This window comes from Otolemur garnettii, unplaced genomic scaffold, assembly GCF_000181295.1.
Source record: "Otolemur garnettii isolate 467f Iridium unplaced genomic scaffold, OtoGar3 scaffold00110, whole genome shotgun sequence".
In the NCBI taxonomy this organism is placed as follows: Eukaryota; Metazoa; Chordata; class Mammalia; order Primates; family Galagidae; genus Otolemur; species Otolemur garnettii.
Window position 1 is genome coordinate 3,843,658 of NW_003852505.1, and position 19,011 is coordinate 3,862,668.

The 19,011-nt window shown below is 35.4% G+C and overlaps 1 protein-coding gene across 1 annotated transcript in view; it reads right to left on the reverse strand.

Moving 5' to 3' along the window:
• Positions 1-498: 498 nt before the first annotated feature.
• Positions 499-19,011, reverse strand: part of CUL4B (cullin 4B) — a 35,198-nt gene continuing 16,685 nt past the window's right edge. The window contains exons 5-20 of the mRNA XM_023517408.1: positions 17,871-17,944; positions 16,479-16,641; positions 16,250-16,339; positions 15,865-15,947; positions 15,046-15,113; positions 13,829-13,947; positions 13,042-13,234; positions 12,042-12,146; positions 11,435-11,545; positions 10,891-10,976; positions 9,662-9,769; positions 8,105-8,218; positions 7,293-7,398; positions 5,958-6,130; positions 3,666-3,818; positions 499-1,061 (exon numbers count right to left, since the gene is read on the reverse strand). Of these exons, the coding sequence (XP_023373176.1) occupies positions 966-1,061; positions 3,666-3,818; positions 5,958-6,130; positions 7,293-7,398; positions 8,105-8,218; positions 9,662-9,769; positions 10,891-10,976; positions 11,435-11,545; positions 12,042-12,146; positions 13,042-13,234; positions 13,829-13,947; positions 15,046-15,113; positions 15,865-15,947; positions 16,250-16,339; positions 16,479-16,641; positions 17,871-17,944 (1,842 nt within the window). The 3' untranslated portion in view covers positions 499-965. The remainder of the gene's footprint in view (positions 1,062-3,665; positions 3,819-5,957; positions 6,131-7,292; positions 7,399-8,104; positions 8,219-9,661; positions 9,770-10,890; positions 10,977-11,434; positions 11,546-12,041; positions 12,147-13,041; positions 13,235-13,828; positions 13,948-15,045; positions 15,114-15,864; positions 15,948-16,249; positions 16,340-16,478; positions 16,642-17,870; positions 17,945-19,011) is intronic.

The window sequence follows — 19,011 nt, forward strand, 5'->3', positions numbered from 1 at the left end:
GGATCTACAATTGGTCCAAGTTAAAGACAAAACCGTCCAAACAACATCTAAAGTCTAAAGTATGTTGAAAACTAGTTGATGAGTTTTTGTTCCTGTAATGACTTATCAAACATGTTGATTTTGGTATCTTTTGCAATTTTCTTATTGTATTTATTTTTAATATAAAGAGTTGGATTTTTCTCTCCTACGATGTTCCTCTAGTACCACTGATCAGCAATTTTCTATTTTATCTATTTTTATAAGTACTTGTTAATCAGCACAGTAAACTCAGGGGATAAACCATATACACACATCCCATACTCTTAAATGGGAAATTTCAGGATGTGAGTATATAAGATATTATGTAAGCAACTGTCCCCTTACTTGAAAACTTTGTTTCCAAATAAGTTTTAAAAAAATCCCTTTCAGTGTAACAGAATATTACCTAATAAAATATCAATAGCTATGACAACTTATTTTTCTTTTCAAGGGAAATCACAAAACAGGTGAACAACCAAGTCAAGGGTGGTTTTTCTATTTGATAAATACATCCAGAACTCTGTACAGTAAATAAAGTTTGCATGCAGTTTAAGTATCTTTAAATGACATTTTAAGCAAATAAACCTTTTGCTTCATAATTAATGGTGTATAAGAACCCCCCTCCCTTTTAACAGCCATAGGGACCTCCTTCCCCAGTTCCAAAGAGGAATCATGAAGACCAGGTACTTTCTTAAGTGTTTTCTGCACATCATACTTAATAACATGCAAAGAGTCAAAGAGTTCAAAAACATTCTTCTTAAAGTTAAGTATTACTCTTTAAAATGGGCATGTTAACCACTGAGAAAAAGTCCAATCAACTATTTCCATTAATTATACTGCTTCGTTTGGTCATTGGTAGTATAAAAGAAGTCAAATAATATAGCATCAATAGGTTAGTTTATCCACTGGCTACTGCATATGACACCAAGTGCTCCAAGGCCAACATTCTATGCAATATAGTTGTACTGATTTGGATTTTCTTTATCTCTTTCCATGTAGTCCCGGTCAATTAAGGATTCTATTCTCTTCTTAAGATCAGCAGGCTGGAAGAGAAGGCAAATTTTCAATGCAATGCTCATAAACATTGGGTCAAGTCTACTTATCAACACCCCATTAAAAAAGAGAACAGTTTTGTCTCACTGGTTTAATCTTTAATGTTCTCAATTTTTATTTATTTAAATCTCTCATTTTTTAGAGACAAGTTTAAAGAAAACAGACCATGTTATGACGTGTTTTTATACGGGTTGAGAGCATCTTATCTGAAAATGCTTGGGATCATAATTATTTTGAATTTTGGATTTTTTTCAGATTTTGGAACATTTGCATAGACATAAAGAGATTATCTGAGGGATAGGACCTAAGTTTAAATGTGAAATTCATTTATATTTCATATACAACTTATCACGTTGCCTGAAGGTAATTTAACTCTGATGCATGAAATAAAGTTATAACTGTGCCTAGTCAGATAAGGTCAGGTGTGGAATTTTCCACTGTGGTACTGTGTTGTCATTCAAAATGTTTCAAATTCTGAAGCATTTTGGATTTTCAGATTAGGGATATTCAACCTGTACTATATACTATGTATATGTTACATTGTCATACCCTTACCATATTGTTATGAATATTTTCTATCTTTTTTTTGAGATAGAGTTGTACTTTGTCGCCCTCAGTAGAGTGCCTTGGCCTCATAGCTCATAGCAACCTCAGACTCTACAGCTTAAGCAATTCCCTTCCTTTAGCCACCCGAATAGCTGGGATACAGGTGCCCACCACAGCCTGGCTATTTTTCAGAGACAAGGTCTCACTCTGGCGCAGGCAGGTCTTAAAATTTGAGCTCAGGTAATCCACCCATCTTGGCCTCCCAGAGTGCTGGGATTACAGGCATGAAACACCATGCCTGGCCTACTTTCTATTATTTTAAAGAGGTCTTCCTAGAAGCAGCTACCCTCAGCATAGTTAAATAGAAAAGACTAAATTTATAATCTCACATGAGTAACACATTATCGTTTAGCAAAACAGAATGCTATTTAGTTTTGCTAAGATAGTTTGAGATGATAAGATATCTTTACTTTGGGCAAAAGCTAGTTGGTTTTATTTTTATAAATTAAATTTAAAAATGTATCAAGGAAATTATTATTTAAAAGAACACTACACAGGGCAGTGCCTGTGGCTCAAAGGAGTAGGGCACCGGCCCCGGCCAAAAGCTGAAAAAAAAAAAAGAACACTACACAAATGGCTTGATAGATTATGTTATCATCTCATAATTTAGATCTTCATATTTTGATTTTAATGTAAGATTTAACTGTTACCTACTTTAAGCAAGAACTCATCAAGAAAACTTTGTAGCTTGTCTTCAAGATTGTCATTCTGAGCTCGCGTATGATAAAATTCTACTATATGTCCTGTGTATCTAGCCTATAAAAAGAATATTATCTTGTTTGTTAATAGAAAGTTTTCCAGAATATGTAAAATGATCACTTGATCAAGAGGGCAGAAGAGAAAAAGTAGTTTGATAGGGCAGCCAAAATTTCAGCTATAATTTTACCCAGTAATCCCAACGTTTGAAAAAAACCATATGATTTTCTCTTAATTATGGTGAAAGACCTAGAATATCAGCACAATATTTATTACAGTAATCCCCTACCTTCCTTAGTACCAGTGATCTCTCTGGCTGGAGGTGAAATGATTATTAGGCAAAGCCTAATAATGAGGGTGAGAACATGGTAATGAGGAGGCAGTATAAGGTCTGGAGAAGGAAAAAAAGCTTACCTTCCTACAACTAATAGCTATTGAGTGCTTATTATATGCCAAGTCCAGTCCTAAGTTTTTTTACATTCATGATGTCAATTAAGCCTTACAATAATCCTACAAGGTAAGTACTATTATTTCTATTTTACAAAAAAGGAAACAAGCTCAGCAAGGTAAAGTGATTTACCAAAGTCTATAGCTCATAAGAACCCTAATAGCCAGAAGTTTATCCAAACTATAGTATTTATCATCACAAGGGTTTAGGTCTCTCCTAAAACTTGGAAAGTAGTCCAGTACAACTTCTCATTGTCTAAGTTTCTTTATTATTGGGCTTTTTTTTATACAGGAACACTTCCATCTTATGACCAGTTTTACTTCACTAGAACTAACACTGAACTTTTCAGAAAAAATGCATTAGTGAAGACTAGCCATCTTTATATAGTTTTTAATAGACACTTATCTAACTAAACAGAAGATTCTCAACTCAATCTAAAATAACCAGATCTGTCAAAGACCATGGTATTTCAAGGAGAAAAGTAGCAAATAAAAACAACAAAGAAGCTCAAAAGAAATGGTGAATGATCAAACCTAGGGAATAAGCTGAAACAAAGAAGAAAAAACAAAAAGAGAAATGGTGACTGAACTCGAAAATTTCAAAGACTCATTTAGCAGTTAAACTTTCAGGTATAAGAGTTTTTATAAACTCTTTTTCCCCCTTAGTCACAGCTGTCCATAAATGCCAACAAAGTTTATTTTTTGGAATCGTGGGATATTAAAACTTTTATGTCTCTGAATGGTCTTGAGGATTTTATATAGTATGTTTGTATGATTTGTGTCTGAAAATCTAATGTATTCTTTTTTGTATAACAAGCTCAGTACACAACAACAGAAGTACCTACCTTTACTGGAAATTTCAATTGGTTATACACCTCTGAAACAAGGAGATTGTGGCTAAGTGTCTTCCTCATCTTCATAATTCGAACAATTGCAGCATCAATTTGATACTGTCTGTCTTGAAATACTCTTTCTGTAGTGCTTGCTTGTTCCTCAACCTAACAAAAAAGTTTTACACTTAAGAATTATAGCAGAAACGAAACTTGACTATTTATGTAAAGTGTACATTCTAGGGACATGACATTATTATTGCTTTAAAGTATGGAATTATCTAAATGAGACCTTATAAATACATAAAATAACAAGGAAAAAGAGCCTTACAAACATAATTTAATTATGTTGTCTTATACCAATGAAGTAATGCCAATATTGGTAAACAGAAAAACACCATCTTTAAACTGATTTTCTAGATCAGTGGTTCTTACCCTTCCTAATGCCCTAGTGTATTTTCATTATTAAAAAAAGGGGTCGTGACCCACAGGTTGAGAACTGCTGTTCTATATAGAGATGGCTGATGTGGAAATTACCGTTTTCGTTTTTTTTACACTGTCTTTGATATCTTCTAAATGTCTGTGTAAGGTACAAGGGGTTTTTGATCAGATTTCTACATGACAATAGCTTACCTATAAAGTGACTGACTGACTCAAAGCTACAAACTAGCTAAGAAAACTAGAATTAAACTCTTCGAAAAATAATTTTTATTTTGTAACATATAAATCAGAAATGCACAGTCAGTGCTTACATTCTTTCAAAACTTACAGCAGTGGCCAGGTATGGTGGCTCATGCCTATAATCTTAGCACTCTGGGAGGTGGGTAGATTGCCTGAGCTCAGGAATTCAAGACCAGCCTGAGCAAGAGACCTTGTCTCTAAAAAATAGCCAGGCGTTGTGGTGGGCACCTGTAGTCCCAGGTACTTGGGATGCTGAGGGAAAAGGATTACTTGAGCCCAAGAGTCTTGATTTTGCTGTGAGCTATGAGGCCATAGCACTCTACCCAGGGTGACAAAGTGAGACTTTGCCTCAAAAACAAACAAAAAAAACTTAACAGTTTAGGTCTTTAGGAGACCTTGATGCTAAAGATAAAAATGCAATCTTGATGCTAAAATAAAAATGTTAATCTTTTAGTAACTAACTCCAAAGAACAGTTTGGGCTTTGTGCAGGAGTCTCATTCTGGAATGAAACAAATGTTTTAAAAGGACATGATAATCCTTTCAGGGAATACCATGCCTTTGATGTGTATAGGAAAAAGATAGGAATTTGTTTGAAAATACTGACCCTGTCCCACGTTAAAACTTTTTTCCAAGTACTGCATTAAATCTGGTTGGAATTGAAACCAGCTGGTTACAGGATGCTACAGTTGGCTTCCTTAATACATTAAGTACCATTTGAGTTCTATTTAACTACTTATATTAGTTTTAAGCCCTGGGCTTTGTTAAGCATATATAACTCACATGTTTCTAGATGTATTTTGACCTAATTAAACACTGTGGCCTCAAGGAAAAATTTTTTTTCTGGTGTGGTAGCCAATGTATTAATTAAAAAGTCCCTTACAAATTACAATGGAAAAAACAAAATACTATTTATCCTCACTGTTAATCAAAGAAATATTAATAATCATTCAGATTTTTCACCAAGCAAACCTTTTTAAAAGAAAATATAATCATTAATACTAGTGAGGTTATGTAGAGTAAGACAGGTGCTCATATGCTGTTGGACAAAGTATAAATCGGTCCAGCCTTTCTGAAACATGATGTGGCATCATGTACTAACACTCTTAAAATGTTCATAGTCTTAACCCAAAAAATCCACTTCCAGGAATTTATCATGAGGAAAGGATGAGAGAGATTAGGATTCAGGTACCTGCAATTTTATTTCGAATACTAAAAAAATCATGAATTGTCCAACAATGAATAGTGGTTGAAAAAATTGTAACAACCATGTAAAAGAATATTATGCAGCCATTTGTTACTTCTGAAGACATTGTAATGGCATGAAAAAATTCTAAGGATTGAATATTAAATGAAAAAAATGGATATAAAACTATGTTGAATATCAAATCCAACCATGTGCAAACTCCAAACCCTCAATCACATACTAAAATACAGGGTGGCCGTGAAGTTTGTGTGCACTGCACACAAAATTCATGGCCACTTTGTGTATTTAGCTCATAAAGGCACAGAAAATATTAATTGTAGTTGTAATATTATGGGTATAAAATGTTCTTTATGTAATACATTTCTATTATGAACACACATAATTCCAGCACATTAAGACTAGGAGAAAGCCAAAGAAATACCGTTTCTTTCATTTGGATTTGATTGATCTTTATCCTGAAAAGTTTGTGTTTGAAATCATCATTACAAATGAACTTGTCACCATCTTCAATATCTTTGCCCTTTGGATTTTTCGACAGAACTCTAGCTTTGCCACAGGCTAACGACTGCAGTGTTCTCCTTAACTCTCCATCCTCTGAAGAACAAACAGAGGTTTCATTAATTTGTTACCAGCTCATCAGCATGAACCAGTACATTCAAACACAACTTAGCTTCTACTCCATCTCTCAGTGAAAACTCTTTTTTTTGCGGCAAGGTCATCAACAACTTCTTTGTTCTGTCCCAGTCATCTTCTAAAGGTGTCAATTATCACTCCATGTGGATAATTACCAAATCTTACCAAATGACCTTTTACTTTTCTTCAATCCCACATTTAAAGGACTCCTCACTTAGCTGGTTCTATTACCAACTCTACTTATGTCCAAAATTGCTTTTCTTCAATTTCACATTTAAAGGACCCCTCACCTAGCTGGTTCTATTATCAACTCTACTCATGTCCAAAATTACATTTATCATCTTCCCTATAAAACTGTGTCCTTTTTTCCAATTTTTAGTGGTGATACTACCACCAACCTACTTTGGTAAGAAAGCCCAGAATCATCTTTTAACTCTTTCTTCTTCTCCTCTATCCTGCACGTAGTATCTACTAGTTGTCTTTACAGATGCCTCCTCTCCATTCTCATGGCCTCCCTCTAGTCTAATCCCCTTACCACTTTATGCCTGAATAATCCCAATAACTTCTCAACTGGAATTTCTTCTTCAAGTTGCCCTGTATATTGATTCCAGGTAAGCTGTCCAATCACTACTATTATGTTGAACATTTGCGATCCTATAGTGTAGGTTTCATCTGCTAGATTTATCAGGCTCTCCACGATCCTAATTTTGTACCTCACTATTCCATGCTACAATTAAGCTCTTCATGGTTCCTGCCTACACTACCCATTCATACCTCCAAACTTTTTCTCACAGTATTTCCCCTTACTGCATATGCCTTCTCTCTAACCATAACTTGAAGGCCTAGCTCAAGTCCCACTTTCTTCATGAGAGCTTTCTCAATTGTGCTAGTCCACAGTGATTTTCTGCTTTGCTTAACTCTGAACACACTTCTAGTCAGCACCCCAAACAGGTATTTATTGGTTTTGAAATTACTTCAAGTGTCTTTTTCCCCTTTCCCTAGAGTTCTATTAAGAGTTCCGAGGTGAAGGATTATTCCTTTGCACCCTTCAGAGCTCTTAACATGGTGGTATACACATGTGGACACTTAATAATGCTTGCTAATTGACCAATTTGACACAAACCTATTCCGGTAGCCTGCTTGATCTCTTCTAAACTGAACTCTTCTCCCTCATTAAACATTAGCAGCACCAGCGTTTGAAAAAGAGAGACCTGGAGTTCTTTTTTACCCTGTTGGAGAAAGAGCAGTTTTAATCATCACTTTAAAAAAACATGAAAAATTAACTGAATAACTAATCTTCATAGGAAAATCATTTTTCGATTAGTGGGTTTAGAAACATGGATTAACATTACCCACTAAAGCCATTTGAGGTAGTAATACTGTATGTTCAGTGTAGGATTTAGGTATGATCCTACCTAGAATGGAGAAAAGATCAGTTGACCTTTTAGCAGGTCTTTTTTAATCCTTATAATTAAAATAGAATAACAAAATAATGAAAATTAATAATTCAGCCCTATGTGTTATTACAGATATTCATTATAACCAGCAAGAAATCACTATTTCAAATGCATTTGACTTGTTTGATTCACATTAGTCATAAATAGCTACAAGAGTTTCTTGAAATTAGGTATGGGAAATGTTCCTCTTTACTCCCACTCTATTCTCTAGCTCCCGGCAACAAGATTTCTGTAAAGAAGAGGCAGTATGTATGAATTTTGCATTCACAGGCACAGAAAGGATAGAGAAGAAGTTTAATGTTTTCGGTTTTGTGGGAGGGCCAAACTTAAAATATACACAGAGCTGTAACAAGATATCAGTATTGTCATGTAGATATCTAAAATAAATTTATAAAACAGCTTAAACCTTTGAGTTAAAGAGGGATGACCTCAATATTGAAGAAGATGAAAACGAAAAGTTTGGGGAACATCCACTCACCTCTTTAAATTCTGCTTTTAGCACACAGTGTCCTAGGGTTGATTGCCACTGAAGTTTCCTACCACTGTGCTTGCCTAAATAAAACGTCTTGAAAATCTCCTGAAGTTTTACCATCTAAAGTAAATAAAATAAGGCTTTATTTAAGCTCTGCATTCAATGTCATATTCACCACTCTTTGCACTTATCTTGTGTAATACTTTCTGGCAGATTTTAAGACTATATACAGTAGGTCCACTAATCCCTTTGATGTAAAATAATGATCTCTCAACCACCTAACCTAATGGCATTTATCAGTCTTTATACTCTCTGCCTCATTTAATCACCCCCTATTTTCAAACAGTCACATCCAGTGGCTTTTGTGCCTCTGCATTTTATGCTGGCTTTCATCTCACCACTGTTTTTGCATTAGTTTCCTTTGCATGTTCCTCTTCCTACCATCTGCTAAATGTGAGCTTGTTCTAAAGTTCTGTCCCTGCCCTTTTTTCTTCCTCTTCTCTACATTCTCCCATGTGTTAAGGGAGATCTACTCCCTATGTTTCCATGATCATCTCCATGGAGGATTCTCAATCTTTCTCTCTCCCTAGTCTTCACCCCTTTACCAGGCATCATTCTGAGCTAAACATTTTTCTAAGAGTTAGGATGGATTTAATTAAGCACCCATTATACTGCAATCCCACTCCACCTCTGGGTGAAATATGTGCAGGATTTTTTTTTTTGAGGTAAGAGTCTTACTTTGTTGCCCAGTATAGAGTGCTGTGCTGTTAGCCTAGCTCATGGCAACCTCAAACTCCTGGGTTCAAGTGATCTTACTGCCTTAGCCTCCTGGTAGCTGGGACTACAGGTGCCTGCCACCATGCCTAGATAATTTTTCTATTTTTATTAGAGATGAAGGTCTCACTTTGCTCAGGCTAGTCTTGAACTCTTGAGCTCAAGTCATTCTCCTGCCTTGGCCTTCCAGAGTACTAGGATTATGGGCGTGAGCCACCACGCTCAGCTAAAGGAGAAGAATTTTTTTTTTTTGAGACACAGCCTCAAGCTATCCCCCTGGGTAGAGTGCCGTGGGATCACAGCTCACAGCAACCTCCAACTCCTGGGCTCAAGCGATTCTCTTGCCTCCGCCTCCCAAGTAGCTGGGACTAAAGGCACCCACCCCAAGGCCTGTCTATTTTTTGGTTGTAGCCGTCATTGTTGTTTGGCGGGCCAGAGCTGGATTTGAACCCGCCAGCTCAGGTGTATGTGGCTGGCGCCTTAGCCACTTGAGCCACAGGCACTGAGCTGACAAGAATTTTTAATAGCAAGACAAGAGTGAGAGGTATAATCTGGGGAGATAAAAGAAGAGTCACAGAAATTGACTTTGAACCCAAGAACTTGGCATTATTAGCTATGCACTAAACTGGACTTTGAAATATTAAGAGTAAAATATGAAAACAGTTGGCATTGGTGTTGGTGTGTTTACCAACACAAGCTTTTAAAAGGCAACTATTATTAAATGATAAGTAAAATAGAAGTGCCATGATTTCTATGCCTATATTTCAGGTCCTAAACACTAACTCCTACCTCTGGTGGTAAATGGACTTCCATAGGCACATATGTTGGCCAATAACCCATTGTCAGGATATTCACAGTTAATTCAATATTCCCAGGTACATTCTGATTCTGCATATACTGTAAGAAAATCAATATACATACTTAGATTTTAAAATACACAGTAAAACTGCATACATGCCATATCATAACAACTCATTTCAAAAGTTATTCATTATAAAATTGTATGCAAATACCGACCATTGTTAAAATAAAAGGCAACTATTAAGAGGACTCCAAGAGAAGCCTACACAAAATGCACTATGAAAGTGTATAGCTTAACAATATGATACAACGGCATACAAGGATCACATGACCTCATTATAGGCATTATCAACTTAAATAACTAAGTTAATACATAACTCAAAGCTAAGTTGTTAGAGGATATCTTCTCCATTCTTTTCCCCAATACCACATGTGGTACCTACCTTTGGAGACCCTTATGTGGCTTAAACACCCTGCAGCAACCCCCCTTCCTCATCCCACCAGCCAGCTCAAGTCTCTGGTTTTTCATTTGCACTACTGCCTGTTTACAGGGGGTGACCTGAAGTAGGGAAGGAAGAAGTGGGTGGGGGGTGAAGGGTAAAACAGATAAACTCTATTCTGTAGCTACCATAGGATCCATGATCCTACTGGCTTTAATCTTTTCTGAGTCTTTCACCTTTACTTCCCACCCTAGCAATACAGTGATAAATAAGTCACTACTAAAATCCTAAGAAGGAAATATCTAATTTTCTATCATTATCACCTATGTTCTTAAATATTTCAAAACGACTTTCTACCTACAACTTCTAAACTATGGATCTAAATTTACATCCCCAACATTCCCTAAAGCTTTATACAACCACTTTATCATCTGTGCTCCCTTCCCATTGCAAGCTCTGCACATGCAAATCACCAAGATATTGGGTAAAGTCCTGTTCCCACTATCTAGCTATAGCTCTTCTTGTGCTGACTTTAGTTAAATACAGTTTATTTGTGTGTGTGTGTTATTTGGGGAGTTTATTAAAAAATCCTAAAGTAAGTCAAATATACTTCTATTTCATTAATTTTTTTCCTGTACCATATGAATACCATCTAAGTTGCAATGAAGTATGTACAACAAATGTATGTTTATATTTATCCTCTTCAGTACAAATCACAGCAAGGAGTTAACTAAATATAACTAAATTTGAGGAATTAAGAATTTAACTCACTTTTACCTGTTTGAACTGAATCATGATGTCTTTAGAAAGTTCCATGTCTTTAAACATTCCTTCAAGTTTGCTGGTGAAAGCAGCTCCGCATTCTATTAAAGATGTTTGTACATTTATAATATTTTAAGGTGTAAAAACATAAAATTTAAAATGGAAAACATGAAATGCAAAATTTACTTTGGCATGACATATGATACATAACTATTCATAAGAATAGAAAGAAATCCTTACGCCAAAGTGTGTGCTCCACTAATTCAGAGTCAAAATCTTTAATCCTATAGTAACCTTATCTACTATTTAGGTGTAAGATAAATGGGAATTTTTTTATACAAATAATGAAAACAAGAATAATGCTTTTCTCTAAAAAAAAAAAATCAGCTCTGTATATGTACAATAGGTTGGAAACTGTGTGTGCTTCTCAATTCTATGTTTTCATCCTATGTAAATACACATGATTGGCAGAAGAGGAAATCATTTAAAAGAGTAAAAATTAAGCTAACATTTTCCCTCAGAAAACAAAGAAAAGGAACAAAAAGAGTGACAAACATACCATGTTTGAGTTTGGACAGCATTGATTTTTCAGCATCTACAGATGCACTCTTCCCAACTAATAAGCGTTTGGCTAAATCTTTCTTATAAAAGGCCTCAAAAACATCCTTGCCTATGTTAAATAAAAAATACAACACTCATAATATTCCAATAAAAAGTTCTGACAAACTACTTTAAAGTGCTTAATAAACCACACCATTACTTCAAAGTTATTTTGCTTTATAATACACTGTATCCAAGTTTGTTAAGTGCAAGAAACATTAAAGGTCCATTTTTGTGCCAGACATTTTAAAAGGTCTTTATTGTAAAAATAAAATTAAGACTGCATTAACTTTTCTTAGGAAAAACTTTAGTTGACTGGTAGCTTTGGCACTAATATTTGTGACATTAAAACAGGTAGCAAAAATCAAGGCTCGTAACAGTGGAAAAGTCAAAACACAAGGCAATTAAATAATATTCTTCAAGTATCTCTAATTAAATGCAAGGAATAAGATATAATTTGAAATCTCTAATTCCCAAATAAATATTCCCTCTAGGTTAAATATACTTGCTAGCTTCTGAGCTGAGTGGTTTATTTTAGAAGAAAATATTAAAATAGTTATACTTACCATAGATAAATCTAAATATGATCATAATTTTATCCAACATTTTCTCAAGTTCTTCATCTGTAGCTTCTTTGTTGCCTGCGCGAAGCTTTGAATCTACGTACTTAGCTAAAATGGGAGAAAAATTTGTTAATGACCACAGGTATTGATGAGGTACTGGACATTATACATACCCAAAGACCAGTATGATATGCTTCAGAGATACACATACATTATTATAAAGTCTCCAATGTCAGGGAGACCAAGCATCTTGTTTAATGCCACAGAACTAACACCAGAGCCTGAGTCTTCTGTCTCTACATCAAATCTATTTCCACTACACCAATGTTCATTAAAATGGGATACAGATATCCCTCAGAGAAGGCTGCATATAGCTCTGTGCACGGATAATCAAAACCACTGAAAGACATGGGGCATCTTTCAGAGTGTCTATTTTACACTGATGGTAAGCAATCTTGAACATTACTATTAAAATAAATGACTTATGTTACAGAATATAAAGTATAATTTGCTAAACATTTAAGGATAAAAAGCGGATAAGACTTCAACAAAATTTCACATCTTTACACTAAAATGGGCCCAAAGCTTTAGGTTAATTTTTACCCCAAACTTTTCCCTTTCTTACCAGCAACTATAATTTTGTGCTGTCCTTTTGTGCAGTTCTAAGTGTAGGCCTCTAGAAATAGCACCCTGCCCCATATCTAAATCACTGAAGGCTTGGAAAATGGACAATCAAGATTATTATCAGTAAAAGTAAACAGGGTCCAATGTACTTTCTCATAAAGAAAGAACATCATGTTTGACATGTGGGCTTTGAGACGTTCTTTACCTTGAAGGTCTTTATTGCTTATATCCAGGTTCTTAGAAACACTTCAACCTTGTTATTACCAGCTAAGCATCCCTAAATGAGGTATAAGTACACTAAAACCTTGTCAAAAATTCAGATTGAGATCTATGACTAAATGAACATCAAGTAACTGCAAACAAAAAACTGGAAAAATACCTATAAGTTCAGCAGGTTTATTTGGTCTTTTGTTAATGAATGTTTCAAATGCTTCTTTCATGGCGTTGATAAATTTTTCATTCTTCAAAAAGCAGATATCAATTATATGGTCAACTTTATCTTTAAAATCCAGCAATTCTTGAACCATAGTTTTATCTTTTTCAGGATTAATTACAATAGTGCTACCAAATGCCTAAAAATAAAAATTACCACTTTTTAATGGAATGGAATTATCTACAATGAAAATTCCCAAATTATATTTTAAGTTGGCACATGTATTTAAAAATCTTAAAAAATTAAAATTGTGTTGAAGTGGGGGGGAAAAATGAAGTGATAAAATATCCAGCTTGACAATATTCATCCATATCACAAAAATAATTAGAAATCATCACTGGGTACACCATATTATAATGGAGTATCATTAGAAGTTTCTGGGGCATTTCCTTATATTTTAAAAAGTCAGCTTTGAATATTTTAAAAATGGCAATTGGGCTTCTGTGTAAGACTGAAGAAAGGAAAGAAACATTGAGTTCAAAAAAGGCCTTTCTTTTTCTACATTCACAGCTTTAAGTACTGGAGCTAGAAATCACATCAGACATTAATCAGATTTTATTGCTGATTTGTCACAGAGCTATCATTCTCAGGATGACTGTTTTCAAAATTCCTTTAAAAAAAATCCCCTACTTAAAAGAAGTGGATAAAACAAGAAATGCTTGCCAATATGCTTTCTTGGTATATAGATTATAAGCCATGAGAGGGAAAAAAATAGCATGTAAGTTGTTAATACCTTGATATATTCAATCCACTGTTGCAAGAGAACCTGAACTCCACCTCGAACTCTACTGAAGAGCTGATACAGAAGAGACAAATCTTGAATTCGGTTTTCATCAAGGAGGTTATTTAAACCTGAGTTTTAAAACATTTTGGCAATAAAAAAGTAAACAAAATTATCAGATATTTTAATACAATTTAAGTTAAAACTATTATTGTAATATTGGTCTGAACTATGACTAGACTGAGTTGTAATGTAGTATTTCCTATGAATTGGCTCAGCGCCTGTGGCTCAAGCGGCTAAGGCGCCAGTCACATACACCTAAGGTGGCGGGTTTGAATCCAGCCCGGGCCTGCCAAACAACAATGATGGCTGCAACCAAAAACAAAAACAAAAAAATAGCCAGGTGTTGTGGCGGGCGCCTATGGTCCCAGCTACTTGGGAGGCGGAAACAGGAGACTCACTTGAGCCCAGGAGTTAGAGGTTGCTGTGAACTGTGATGCTGTAGCACTCTACCCAGGGTGACAGCTTGACGCTCTGTCTCAAAAAAAAAAAAAAAAAAAAAAGATTTCCTATGAATTAAACCCAAATAGACATTACCTTTCTGGGTAAAAACTCAATATATAGCTATTTTAGTTGCTTTAGAAATAGTTGACTCTATTCTATAGAAAAGAAAAGATTGCTGGAGAGAAAAATAAGACTTTTTGCCAACTTGTAGCATTGCCGAAGTAAAATTGAGGGTATACTCTAAGACAACTTGAGATTAGTAGAAGTATTTGATTTTATATACTATGAATAAAAAAAGAAACCCCACTTTAGCGCAAAAAGGATTGACTTTCCTTACTATAGCTGTACATATTAAGTCAAGAATTTCCCACTGCTTCTTTCTTTTTTTTAAGAGATATAGTCTAAGTTGTTGAAGCTGGCCTTGAACTCCTGGGCTCAGGCAATCCTCTAGCCTCAGCTTTCTGAATAGCTAGGACTATAGGTGTGTGCCAACCACTGTATACTGGTGTTGGTAGATAACTCATTTCTACTTACTCTTTCACTCAGTTAAGGAAACCAGCTCCTCCAGAAAGTTTACTGTGATGAATAGGTGAAAAGGATTGTGCCCATCTTCAGAAATGCAGTTACATGCTATTAAGCTTTTAAAATGGCAGCATTTTAAAGGATTCCCTATGTGTTTGCTACTACCATTTTTAAAGTAATTTTATTTACAAATTATTAATTACCTTTCTGAAGAATTGCTGTTAAGTGTTCACCTAGCAGTTGTTTTTCTACAGTAGCAATTAATGACTTCCTACAAGGAAAAAAAGTTTAGGATTATTGACATTTAATTTTCCTGAAAATGTAAAGCCTCTTCCTAATGGGAAAAAAGTCAAATAACTAATCTTATGTTAATTTCAACATTCCTGTCCTATGTATAAATTTTGGTGCTTAGAGTTACTCTAAGCCCAGAAGAAGGAAATGCTGTATATTTCAAAATATAATTTATATCATGAAATAAATATTTGCATGGTTTTGCTGTGGCTGGCCTTTTCTAAGTTTCTCCACTTTTAGTAAAGAAATTATCTATACTGTTTACTCAAACCTCATGGTTGGTAACACAGTAGAACCTTTGTAAGCTGTTGTGTCAAGGGACTGTAACAAACTGGTTAACATAAGGAACTAGGCCTACTATGCCAGACAGTCTATGAAAATTAGGTCAACTTAAGGAGGTAGTCAACTATGGAGGTTCTATTGTATTTATGAAGCACAGAAAGTTTTTCCTATGAAAATCTACTGAATTTTAATCAGCGCAGAGATTTCAAAGATCACATTAGTCTTTAATATAATTTTTAATTACAGTCTAAAAATACATGAACCAATAATCAAAGCCTTGATTAAATCTAATCAACCAGGGAAAATAACAAGCTGAAGTTTACATTATGAAAACAATTGTTAAAATCTCAAAATCACATCCATAAATAGTAAAATGTTTAGGATGCCTAAAGTGCCTTAACTGATTTGAGGACAGTTTAAGACTATTAGGCTGAGCATGTAATACTTACTGGGTGGTCTGATCTAAGTAAGTAATAAGTCTGTCTGCTTCTTCATCTAGACGTTTGTTAACATGATGAAGATATTCAGGAACCTACAAAGACAGTGTTTTATATTACTGTTTTCCTCCCCATAAATCACTCAGAAAATATCAAGTCCAAAAGATCCTGGGAGCAGCCCTGTCAAATGTGACGGGGTAGAATCATATGAAAATTATAGGTAGAGTTTATGATCCAGACAGAATTCTGGCCTTTAAGAAGAGAGAAAAGAAAGGAGCACCTAAGTGAGAGAAGAGTATCACAATGCTGTAAAGACAAATGCAAAGGAAGCCTTATATTCTATTATACAAAGGTCTATTGTGAAAAACAGGATTTATTAATCACAATTTTTAAATACCTCTCTTTCTTGCATTAATTTTTGGCCTTCAGCTGCATATAGCCGGTTAGTTTCTTCCAAAAATCGTTGTTCAAAAGAATCTTGATAAATCTGGGAGAAAAGAATGAAGGAGTTCATTTACTCAATATTTACAAAATGTCCTCTATGTGAACAGCTCTATGAATTTGGGGTTTAAATATCAAACTAGGGATAGCAATCAGCTTTATAGTAACTGAAGCAGTTAACTTACTTGCAAATCAGAGAGCATGCTTAAAAGGCTTCGGAGTAAACTTCTATCAATTGCTTCACCATTCCTTTCCCTCTCAATCAAGAGAAGAATACCATCAATTGTCTTATTCTGAACTTTCTGATCACTTATGATATGAGCCCTAAATAACTCCAGTCCCATGTCCCTAAAATAAAAAAAAAATAATAATCTAGATTAATTGATAATAATACCACTTCTAAAGAGGCTTTACTTCTTACCACATGTTAATTAGGGCTCCAGGGTTTGAAGTAACACTTGTAAAAGGATAAAATCCAACACATTTAATTTTTAATAACATTATTAAAGCATACAGGAAACTCATTTTGTCTTGAATGAGAATTGAAGCTAAATTCTTATCTTCCTCCATAACTAACTTTTCTTATATTTTTCCTCTTGTGGATTTCTTCCTTGGTCAAATCAAGAGATAAAATTAGTTCAAAGACAGAAAATAGTTTTCAACATACTGGTATTGAAAGCTTACATCATCATTTATCAAGTGACTTCAATACTCAAAACTCAGTGAACTTGGCAGGGCATGGTGGCTCACACCTGTAATCCTAGCACTCTGGGAGGCCAAGGCGGGTGAATAGCTTGAGCTCAGGAGTTGGAAACCAGCCTAAACAAAAGGGATTCCGCCTTTACTAAAAATGGAAAAATTTGGCTGGGCATGGTGGCTCACCCTTATAATCCTAGCACTCTGGGAGGCTGAGGCGTGTGGGTTGCCTGAGCTCAGGATGAGCTCGAGACCAGCTTGAGCCAAAGTAGGACCCCGTCTCTAAAAATAGCTGGGCGTTGTGGTGGGCGTCTGTAGTCCCAGCTATTCAGGAGGCTGAGGCAAGAGGATCACTTGAGCCCAAGATTTTGAGGTTGCTCTTAGCTTTGATGCCACAGCATTCCTGAGGGCAACAAACTGTGATTCTGTCTCAAAAAAAAAAAGAAAATCAGTGAACTCTTGGTCATTGCTGTAGGGAGAGCTAGGCACATAATAGGGGAAGAGTTCATTACATCATTCTATTTTTGTGTATACGTCAACTTTTCCATAATGACATTTAAAAAAAAGAGTGAACTCTTAATAATCAGTAGCAAAATGATTCATTCATAAATAAATACTGCAGAGCAAACTAGTAATGCCCTTATCTAACAAAAAACTCCTTCGTAAATTAATATACGCTCAGGGAATGTTAACTATCTTCAATATTAGCATAAGTAACATATCATTAAGAATGTAAAGCTGTTATGAATAAGAGTGTAGAAGCCAAATCTGAATTTTTAGGAGAATATTCACAATATTACTTATACTCTTTCATGAGTATAATTAAGATTTGACTATGATTTGTAATGTATCTTTTCATAATGCTTTTCTGGCATCCTTACCAAATGGAGGGTAGCATTGAATTCTGAAGAACGTAAGTTCTATCCAGAAACAGAAAAATGCTCCTGATCATGATCTGCCAATAAAAAAAAAGAAATCAAATATTTTTTTCTGTTTTATAAATCTGAAATTTTGCTCTAAATAAAAATAAAAATGTAGGGTTCATTTGTACATATGTATTAGACTACTAGGATCAAATAAGCAGATAAACACATCTAGGAATATGCCCATACCATTTTTATTGTTCTATTGTCTTAATCCTTGCTGTGATGTCCAGAAAAAAGATACTGAAAATGGTTTTCTAATTTCTTTGCTACTTAGGAGTAACTGAAAACAAAAACAGGGCTCAGCACCTGTAGCACAGTGGTTATGGCGCCAGCCACATACACTGAGGCTGGTGGGTTCGAAACCAGCCTGGGCCAGCTAAACAACAATGACAACTACAACAAAAAATATCCAGGCGTTGTGATGGGTGCCTGTAGTCCCAGCTACTTGGAAGGTGGAGGCAAGAGAATCACTTAAGCCCAAGATTTGGAGGTTGCTGTGAGCTATTACGTCACAGCACTCTACTGAGGGTGGCATAGTGAGACTCTGTCTCAAAAAAAAAAAAAAAGAAAAAAAGGAAAATAAAAACAAAATCAAGGGGACACTTATACAATTCTTCTTTAGCAACAGTGCTTGAGGTGACGCTACCTTAAATCGTATATGTGGAGTTTTCTGGTGGGGGAGATTTTAAGATTCCAATCTGCATAATGTAAGGTATAAACTAATAGCCGAGTAGGAAGAACAGAAAAGGTTGTCATCTGAATGAATGATAATACAGGATTATCAGACACTTTCATAGGTTATCAAATAGTAGACTGGATAGTCATCAAGACTGACAGATAGGCTCGGCGCCTGTGGCTAAAGCGGCTAAGGTGTCAGCCACATACACCTGACCTGGCAGGTTCGAATCCAATCTGGACCCACCAAACAACGTCGGCTGCAACCAAAAAATAGCTGGGCATTGTGGTGGGTGCCTGTAGTCCCAGCTACTTGGGAGGCGGAGGCAGGATAATCACTTGAGCCCAGGAGTTGGAGGTTGCTGTGAGCTGTGATGCCACAGCACTCTATCCAGTGTGAGAGCTTGAGGCTCTGTCTCAA